Here is a 9875-nt window from a genome sequence, read left to right as displayed (position 1 = left end):
CCTCCAAATCCTCATTCATGGAAGGAGGATTCATTCAAAGAAAGTCCTAGGGGGAGAAATCATGCTAATTCTTGTTTCCTTTCGGTTCTTTCATCTGGCTAGATGTAGCTCCAGAATCATATAAATCAAGCACTTTTCATTCTGTAATAAAATTTGCCTTTGTATCTGGCTCCCCAAGGAGCTGGAATATATTCAGAGTTTCTACAATTCACACTCTGCCTGCTCTTGGGCACAATATCTTTGTTAAGACCGTTTGAGCGTTGCTTTTGATCTGCCAGTTTGCTAGGAAAGAGCTATCTGAGTTCTTGAGGGTCCTTGAAATGCAAACCTTGTGGAAGCCCTTTAGAAACCTGCACCGGCTTCCTGGCACGTCTTTTGTTGACACCAGCTCATTCAATGCTGCCTTGTTCTAAAGGGTACCTGGCAGACTTCCCAATGCCAATTCTCATAAGTCCAGGATATGTTTGTCAACACATTTATCTTTTAGCAGCTCCAGAGAGGTTGCAGACAGGTTGGGAACATCATATCAGCAGTCTCGGGGGCAGAAGCGGTCACCTGGAACCAGATTCTCCTTTGGAGCACAGCAAGAGAGAAAAGAGACAAGCTCCAAGGAAGCTGTTTCTCTTGCTCTTCAGGAGGGAGCACTAATGCAGTTAGTGCAAAGGGAGACCCAATAAAAGGCGATGCGACAGAGCATGTTAGTCTTTCAGGAACTGCAGTCTAAGGCCCAAACACAGATCGTTCCTCACTGACATGGAATGAGGAGATAGTCCTCATTTACATGGAATGAGTTGTAAAAGCAAAAATCTAACTAGGGTGGGGAATCTCAAAAAAGCTGGAAAGTAATATAAAATTCCTTGAATTATAATTGTTGTAGTTGTTGTTGAAGGTGCCATCAATTATGCAACAACGGTTGTAGCAGTACATTGATGGGGGGCCACCAGAGATTCAGGCTGGATTCACAAGAGGACGTGGAGCAAGAGCTATCATTGTTGATGCCAGATGGATGTTGGCTGAAAGCAGAGATTGGTAGAAAACTGTTTACTTGGGTTTTATTGACTAAGCCAAGGCACCTGAGTGTGTAGATCATTAGAAACTGAGGATAAACTTGAGAGGAATGGGAATTCCAGAACACTGCATTGTGCTAATGTATAACTTGTACATGAATCGAGAGGCAGTGTACAAACAGAACAAGAAATACTGTGTCGGTTGACATCAAGAAAGGTGTGTGACAGTGTTATAGCCTCTCACCATATTCGTTCAACCTGTATACGGAGCGAATCGTCAGAGAAGCTGGATTATATAAAGAAGAATATGACATCTGGATATGAGGAAGGCTTACAAACAACCTGTGATAAGCAGACAATACAACCTTGCTTGCTTAAAATGAGGAGGACTCGAACAAGTGTTGATGAAGATCAGGTATTGCCACTTTCGGTATGGATTACAACCCAATGTAAAGAAGACAAACATCTACATAACTGGACCAATAGAAAACATCATCATAAATGGATAAAAGATTGACGTTGTCGAGGATTTTGCCTGGCTTGTTTAGTGTCTGCAGGTGGTGCTTACCCAGAAGTTTTGTAAGTCAAGGAGACCCTTTGTATTAGATAGGGTTCTCTAGAGAGACAGACCAGATTGCTAGTAATTATATATAAATATATTTATAAAGATAGATATATAATTCAAGAAATGAACTGTTAAATTATATACAGATAAATAATGCAAGAAATTAACAGTTAAATTATATAGCAGTGAGACACTAGCAGTCCTTTAAGGATTGAGAGCCGCCAGTTGCCAGTCCCCTTCTGTAGAGAGAGCTGGGGTATATATCTCCAGGCAGCAAACTGCAAGGCAGGTCCCCAACTGTCATCAACTGTCGGTCCCCAGCTCCAGAGATGAACATTCCAATCGTGTGGGCTTAAAGGGACCTCAACTTACAGCGAAACAGTCCACAGGCTAGGCATCCCACAGGTAGTGTACCCCTTTAAACTGAGGCACAGAACAAGCAAGGTGAGGCTCACCGAGCCATTTATCCCTCTGCCTTTCCGTTAATCCTACTAGTGTTTATCGGCCAGGCTGGCACAATAAACTATAGCACCCTTCATTTGGAAGAGGTCAGCTGCAGCTCCAGGGATGGAGGTGTGGGTGCTGAGAGAAGTCCTGCCAGGCATCTTCCTTTCTCAAAGAGAGGACCCATCTTCTCAGTCACACCCCTGGAACGAGGGTGGAGAGACTGACACCTCTCAGCGCACTAATTCACAAACACTGAAGTATTGATATGGGTCCTACTATTTATTCCTTCTCTGCACCCCTTCTTCAGAATCTGAAAAGGAGTGTGTATTGAACATACACTCATTCTATGGATAACTAAGACATCTTCTAACATGAAGTGGACTGTAACACACAGAGAGATGCTAAGTCAGTTGTTAATATCTAAAAATTTCCATGTTAAAATAGTCTGTGAAACACGATTTATTAATTTTTAAAATAGACACGTATTTCAATCACACTTTATTGAGTTTGGGTAGAGGTTTTCAAATGCTTGGCCTTTTAGGCTAAAAACAAAGGTTACTTAAAGTTTGTTTGTTGAACCAATCATTGGAATCCTAAGGTCCTTTGAAAAGAAAACCTTTTATTCATTCTACTTTAATAGACTTGGAAGAGGAGAGAGATAGGACATCTGAGCCTACTCAGGGTGACAACTATCCGGTATCAGGATATACAGATCATTGGCATGACTATTATTTAATGTAGTCTATGCAAATCTGTACGGTGTAGGTGAAATGGATTTTTAAATGCATTCTCTCTTTAGGGAGAATCAAAATGGCAAATCCAACAATAATAGAGCCAGAATTCTTTTCTTCCACTTATTTGAATAACCAACCACCTTCTCTCCATTTCTGTGCCTTGGTGGCTTGGTGGGGTTTGTGTTTGGCTGCTCCCTGCTCACAAGACCAGCATTTCGGTGGAAGAAAAGACTTTCCACTCCTGTGAGTATTTATGGTCTGAGTTACCCACCAGGACAGTTCTACTCCATCCAAGAGGGCCACTAGGAGTCACAATTGACTTGATGGCAGTGAGATTTTTGTTGTTTGTTTTTAGTCTAGGTCGGTGCATGCCCACCTATGGTTTTGATGACACAATTTGCTCTCGTCATTCAAGCAATGAGACAGTTGCAAAGGCTCTTCTACCGTAGGATCACAAGATGAGTCTGGCTAATTTGGTTGTTGTTGTTGTTGTTTTTTTGTCTCTATCTCTACTTCAACACTTACTTGAAGTATGAATTTTGACTTGTCACGTAGCCTTTTCAGGGAACTGACAGAGTAGTGTTCGCATTAGCAGCTTTGCCGTCCACCTTGGGCTGGAGTCCCCATTGTCATTTCACGGCTGTTGGGCCAGGAAACAGTAGGCCCTGTCTTCACTTCCTAGGGCACCTAAGAGGGAAATATCCCACGTTAGTGGCTTATAAGAACATACATTTATTGCCTCGCTGTTCTGGAGGCTACTGCATACAAGGAGGGGATTGACATGGCCAAGACCCTGATGTAGACACACACTGTCTACATCGCAGTGAAATCAGGGTCCTGGCCATGTCAATTTCTTCCTTGTGTGCAGTCCTGGGATTTCTTTGGTTCTTTGGTTTATAAACCACCTTTACTTGGCATCTCTCTTCTCCATGTGTTTGGGTTTCTGACCTCCTCTTTTTAGAAGTCATCAGTGATTAGATGTACAACCACCCTACTCAGGTGTGATCTAATGAACACAACAAAGCCTAATTTTCAAACAGGATCACCAACATCGATATAAGATTAAGGATTTCAACACATTTTTGTGGGATTAATAGTTTAATCTATAACAACCCACCAAGATCACTCTTTTGTAGGATGAAGGTAGAAAGAAAAACTGTCCCAAAGTTTCCTAAATCAATAGCATGAAATTCTATCAAAAACATTGTTCAGAGTGCATGGTATATCCTAAATTCACCATGAATATTATTTATTACTTAAATAATTTTTACTCTCTCGTGTCTTTGACTTGGAACAAAGTGATTGAAAAGACATTGATATATTAATGATCATTCATTTGTGTTACAAATATGAAAGAAAGGTTTTAAAATGTTATATGAAAACAGAATTCATTGATTCCTTAGTAAGGGGATGAGCAGACTGTTCAGAAGCAGTATATGTCATTGGGTTAGGGTTAGGACATGTGTAGGTAATGGAACTCAATAGTTTCCTTTGTTCAGGAGACTTTGTAGGCTCTTAAGGATGATGTCAGTAACTTATAGAAAATTCTTAAGTGCTTTTTCTGGGTACGTTTTACTCTGGATCGTCTCAGTTTGATTGTAACCAGTTTTACTTAGTTTATTCCTATTAAGTCAGCTCAATGACAATTTCAGCAGAGAGTTTCAAATACATATTTTCTATCTTAGAAACAAGACTGACCATAATTTTAGAAAACAAATTACATTTTGACAATGATCGAATGAAAGAGGAAAAAGGATGAAAGTGTTTTCAGGGCTGAGATACTTTTATTTGTACTAGTTTATACCTCCATGAAGAGGTGGTTTTCAATTTCAGAGATGGTGCTTACTGTGGGCATAGTGAGTTCTCTATTAATGTGCCAGGTGTAGGACTCTCAATGCTAATTGACAGTAAGCAGCTCTGCATAAACATGAAATGATACATGTTCATATTTTCACCGTTAGGACATTTGGATTTATGACTCCAGGCACATTAGTTTCCTTTTATCTCTTACTATACTCCAGAAATACATGTCTACCATATTTCCAAATTTAGGACTTCCAAATTTCAACTCGGGAAAACTATATTCCCAGTGGAGGAATTTTCTCAGCATGGATTTTAGATGCTGTGTTCCTATGATGTATTAAAAGGTTTTAGGATTTTGCAAACACATTCCCTTGAATTTATAAAATAATTCATTCCAATTCATCATGAAAACATCATGGTGGTTTTCAAGAAGCCTTTCTTAGGGATGCGACTGGGAAATGGAAATGAATACCATCAGGTGCTACCCAGTTGCTTCTCACGCTGTTGCTCCGAGCTTCCTCCCAGTGAAAGCAAAGAGTAAAATGAGATACAATACCTACCTTGTTTTAAAGTTGAAATACCCATCAATTGCTTATGAGGGATACAATTTGTCCTGGCTCTGAGGCCTTAGCAAACTTTCTTCTACCGAGACTCATAAGAGGAAAACTATGTGATTAATAATAATAAAGTCTTTAAAAATTCCTAACATGAACGAAATACTGAATTTCATGTGAGTTTACCTATGCAAGCTGAGGATAAAATGTAAAAATAAAATTCAATAAGAGTAATTCTATGAGACGCTAAAGCAAAGACATGTACCGCATATACTCGAGTGTAAGCTGACCTGAATATCAGCTGAGGCACCTAATTTTACCACAAAAACTGCATAAAAATGTACTGAAAAACTCAGTTTATACACGAGTATATATGGTAATCTAGGTCCCACGGGCTGTGCGAGAGGCTGCTTTCCTTGCATTGGGGGTGCACTATGCTTTCAGATACCCTCATAGGTAAGGAAACTTAGACCCAGAAAGGAGATATGGGGATACTCCAATCCGTAGTACTTTGGTGATCTATTCAGCTTGAATTAGAGGGATTCTGTTCCCAGTACTCCTCAGCTGCTAGAAATCGTATAGCTGATGGAGTTCTGCTTCCCAGTAGAACTTTTTGTGATGATCAACATATTCTACACACTGTGCTATGCGTGTGGGAGCCACTGACCACATGGAGCTATGGAACAATTGAAATGTGCCTCTTGTGACTGAGGAAGTGAGTTTTAAATTTTGGTTACATTTAATTGGTTTAAGTATTCACATGTGAGTAGTGGCTACTTATCATATAGGAAAGTTCTGGAGGTGTCCTCAGTGGACACTAAACGGAACTTTGCCCAGGGCCAGCTTTCATACTTCGTTGGCCAGGTGTGCAGAGATGTGTGATTCTAAATCTTTCTGTCTACTTAGTGGTCCCGTGTATGGAGTGAGCTTGCCTCGACCTGCACAAGTACCCGTGTTAGTCACAGAGCAGATAAGAACAATCCCAGGGCAAAGGAAGCAGTCCTAGGCCTCAGCGCCTTCAAGGGTGACTGCCATCTGTTTCTTTCTTTTTGATGACTATCCCCAGGGAAAGGTGCCACGAGGGTCACTCTGCTATGAGGAGCTGGACACAACCCAGGTGTGGAGCTACAAGGCAGCAAATGGGGCAACTCAGGCCCAGAAGGCTCCAAACTTTGCAACTCTCTTCCTTGACCTTTTCTGAAAGGGCTAACTAATCCATGAGTGATGAGTTCCAATGAGCAAGACCGCATCAACTCATGTGGGGCCCACTGCTTATGCTACAGCTTGTAATTTTAAACTTAGGAAATGGAAGTGAGGGAGAGTAAAATAGCAAAAGTTTCACAACAGAGGCTCAGGTAAGGAAAGTCACAATCAAACACATCATCTTACTCAGCAGACATCATTAACAGGCAATAATGTGATCAGTTGGCTTCAGCATCAGCTAGTAAATTCTATATGTTTTAATCCTTCAAAATAATACTCTTGGGTGACAGAGAATGCTCTAGAATAGGGGCAGATAATATTTATTATTTGAAAAATATGTTCTTCATGATCTAAAAAGGATAAAACTAGAACATGTTTTCAAGTATCTTTTAAGTATATTTTCTTCCACAGAGAAAAACAATTACTCCATAATGGGCTGTTGAGAGGCAGTCAATGTAAAAACTCATCTTATATACTGGTTTAAAGCAGGGATTTTCCCTAAACCTAATTATGTAATTTTTATAAGGATAATAAATATTGAAGTAAATGAAAACCCATCACTCTCCACTTTGCATTAATATATTGCATTCTCTACAGAAAGTGAATCAAGTAGAATTGCTTCTATTTCATTTCTGCTGTTTTCCTACATTCTATATTGTTTTGTTGTATGATCACCAACCAGTTTTTAAAAGATGCATTATTTCTTTATCAAGTTGTAAGAGAAACTATGTAAATAAATACTTCTTTACAAATTAAGTGAAAGGATATATAAGAATAGCATGAAGCAAATCTTTTGCCCTTTTTCTAATAGCAAACTTGAGAGGAAACTAAAATTATGTATTAACTATCCCTTGAATTTAAATTTCCTTTACTCATGGATACTTTGAACACATGTGCACACCAAATTAACATAGCATCCTTAACTTTCAAAATAAAACCCCCAAATGTTCATATTTTAACCCATGATGATGAACGATGGCATATTAATGAGTTATATGATCATCTTGTAGGACCTGGTAGAAGTTAATATGGGTACGATAAGACCATTTTCCCCTCCCTTCCTCCAACTAGAAGCCAGAGTGGTTAAGGAGAGGTCAACTATAGCAATTAGGAATAAAGGTAAAGAAATTGGGAAAACGCTTCAGTCTGGTGAGCTTCAAAATACTTTATGAGTGTTTTAAACTACAGGCAGTCCTTAACTGTGTTAGGCTGAGTTCTCTAGAAAATTTAAACTAACCCAGAAAAAATATATCAAGAAAATGTTTCATACAGTTGTAGAAGCAGGTATGTCCAGCCAAGTTCAACTTTATGGGTCAGACCTTGAGCTGAAGGCTTCTCTTAACTTGTGAAGCTTCAGAGGCTGATGGCCCGGGCAGCAGGAAGATGAAGCCAGAAGTCCACAGGTTGGTGGATATCAGCTGGACAAGCTTGTAGCTGCTGAGTGAGTTCAGGTTTGGCACGTGAGATGATAGGCCACATGGCTCCCAGAGTCAGCAGAAAATGTGGCACGCTTAAGTCCAAAGAACCAGAGGCTGATGAGCCAGGTGCAGGATCCAGACCAACAAGAAGTAAAAGACCTTTCTACTGTGTCTCCTTGTAAACCACACTCTTGAGGAAATTTTAGCACTGTGCCCCCAGTAAGTGACTGTACTCCATCCTAGTCTTCCCACAACTTCTTGGATGGCCCAGTAGATCTCATCATAGTGTTGATTACATTATGTTGGTTGTCCCCAGAGGGAAACCTCACTGCCAAACTACTGAGAGTCCCGGCCTAGCCAAGCTGACACAAAACCTAACCATCACACCAAATTATCTCAGTTCTATTTTTTAATCATTTTATTGGGGTTCATACAACTCTTATCACATTTTATACATATGTCAATTGTGTAAAGGACACTTATGCATTCGTTGCCCTCATCAGAGTTCTATTCTGACAACTCCATCATAAATCAGTTATGTTATAAGTTGAATGTCTCTTTAAAAAAATTTCATAAAGCTTTATCTTTATAAATCTGATCTTAATTTGTCTTTGGGTTTTGGAAATTTAACATATAAACATTTGTGAGTGAACATCTGAGAATGATAGAACCAGCATTTTTTGTATTACATATTACCAATGATAACATGTACTAACAAAAGAAAAAACAAGAACAAACAAACTCTAATCCCTAAACCCTACAGTAATAAACACAGACTGATATAACTCAAATCATATATTGGGGACTACCATATATAATAATAAGAGTAGTAATTATTATATATAAAATCACAGTAATTATTAACATTAATATACCTAAAAACAAATGAAACTTAAATTACTATTGAGTTGGTGCCCACTAATATGCAAACCTAACACGACTTTGTAGGACACAGTAGTCGAATAGTTTTCCAAGGGTATAAATCTTTTTTTTTTCTTCTTCTTTTTTACAAAAGTTTATTCTTAAATGTACAGCAGGCTCCAAGACAACACTTCATTCTAACTATAAGTGGCAACAAAAGTTCTAGTAGGGAATCCAGATGTCTACACAGGAACGGGATCAAGGGCCATCATTGCCTCAGCCACCAAGAACAGCTCACTTTTTGCCAGATTTCTTCATTCCACCTGTGGCCAGGGGCCCCTTCCCCGCGGCCTTCGCCTTTAGCTCCTCCAGTTTCTTTTGTTCTTCTTTCTGTTTCTGCTTGAAAGCCTTCTCTTCCTCGTCCATCTCCTTGTTCTGCTTCTGGGGTTGTTTCAGGGGCTTCTTCTTGCCACCTTCGCGGCCCGACATGGCGCCTGCCGCCCCTTCCCCAGACCTGCCACCGAAAGCCCCAAGGGTATAAATCTTTATGGAAGCAGTCACAGCTTTCCCTGTGGATTTGAAGGGCTGGTGGATTTGAACCACGACCATTTTGATTAGCAGCCAGAGAACTGAATCTCTCCGCCACACGGGCTCCCATTTCACCAACCGAGTCCTTCTAATGGACTGGAACTCCTAAGTGCCACAAACAATGAAAGGGCTCGGCTGCTACCCCAAAGGTCTGGGTTCACCCAGAGACACCTTGCAAGAGCCTGGTAGTCCCCTTCCACAGCTCTGCTCTTAAACGTGTGGAGATTCTAGAAGCCAAATCTGACTTCAAGGCAACTGGTTTATAATGGGCCAGGTGATAGACTAAATTTTTTATTTGTGTTACATCATTTTTTAATTCAAAATAACTTAGTGAGTTAGATGCATTCTATATCTGAAGAAAAAACAGTGCTTAAGTAATTTGTTCAATAAGTGGAGAAATAAGATTGACACATATATTTAAAATATTGTGCTTCGGGTGAAAATTTATAGATCAAATTGATTTTCCATTCTCCATATATACTGATTTTCCAACAGTCAATACTACCCACGTTGCTTTGGGACATTGACTGTGTTCCTCTTTCCACTCCCTCCTTGTGTTTCTTTTCTACCCTTCCTCCTTTCATATCTCTTCTTGCTTTCTGAGTTTTAGCCCTGCAAATATGCTGCCTTTTCATCTTCTGTGTGTGGAAACCTCCCTGATGCTATTGTCCATCTTACAGACCCATCTACCACTT

At 39.8% G+C, this 9875-nt stretch overlaps 1 protein-coding gene across 1 annotated transcript; it reads right to left on the bottom strand.

The window, feature by feature from the left end:
• Nucleotides 1-8716: 8716 nt before the first annotated feature.
• On the bottom strand, nucleotides 8717-9114 carry LOC142427431 (translation machinery-associated protein 7-like). Its single transcript, XM_075532701.1, has one exon. The coding sequence runs from the start codon at nucleotides 9079-9081 to the stop codon at nucleotides 8887-8889; it is 195 nt and encodes a 64-aa protein (XP_075388816.1). The 5' UTR covers nucleotides 9082-9114; the 3' UTR covers nucleotides 8717-8886.
• Nucleotides 9115-9875: the final 761 nt, after the last annotated feature.

Source organism: Tenrec ecaudatus, chromosome 15 (genome assembly GCF_050624435.1).
Source record: "Tenrec ecaudatus isolate mTenEca1 chromosome 15, mTenEca1.hap1, whole genome shotgun sequence".
NCBI classification, from domain to species: Eukaryota; Metazoa; Chordata; class Mammalia; order Afrosoricida; family Tenrecidae; genus Tenrec; species Tenrec ecaudatus.
This window is presented reverse-complemented; position numbering and strand designations above follow the sequence as displayed.

Excerpts from the sequence above, each read along its gene's own strand:
- LOC142427431 (XM_075532701.1), bottom strand. The coding sequence starts at position 9,081 with ATGTCGGGCCGCGAAGGTGGCAAGAAGAAGCCCCTGAAACAACCCCAG.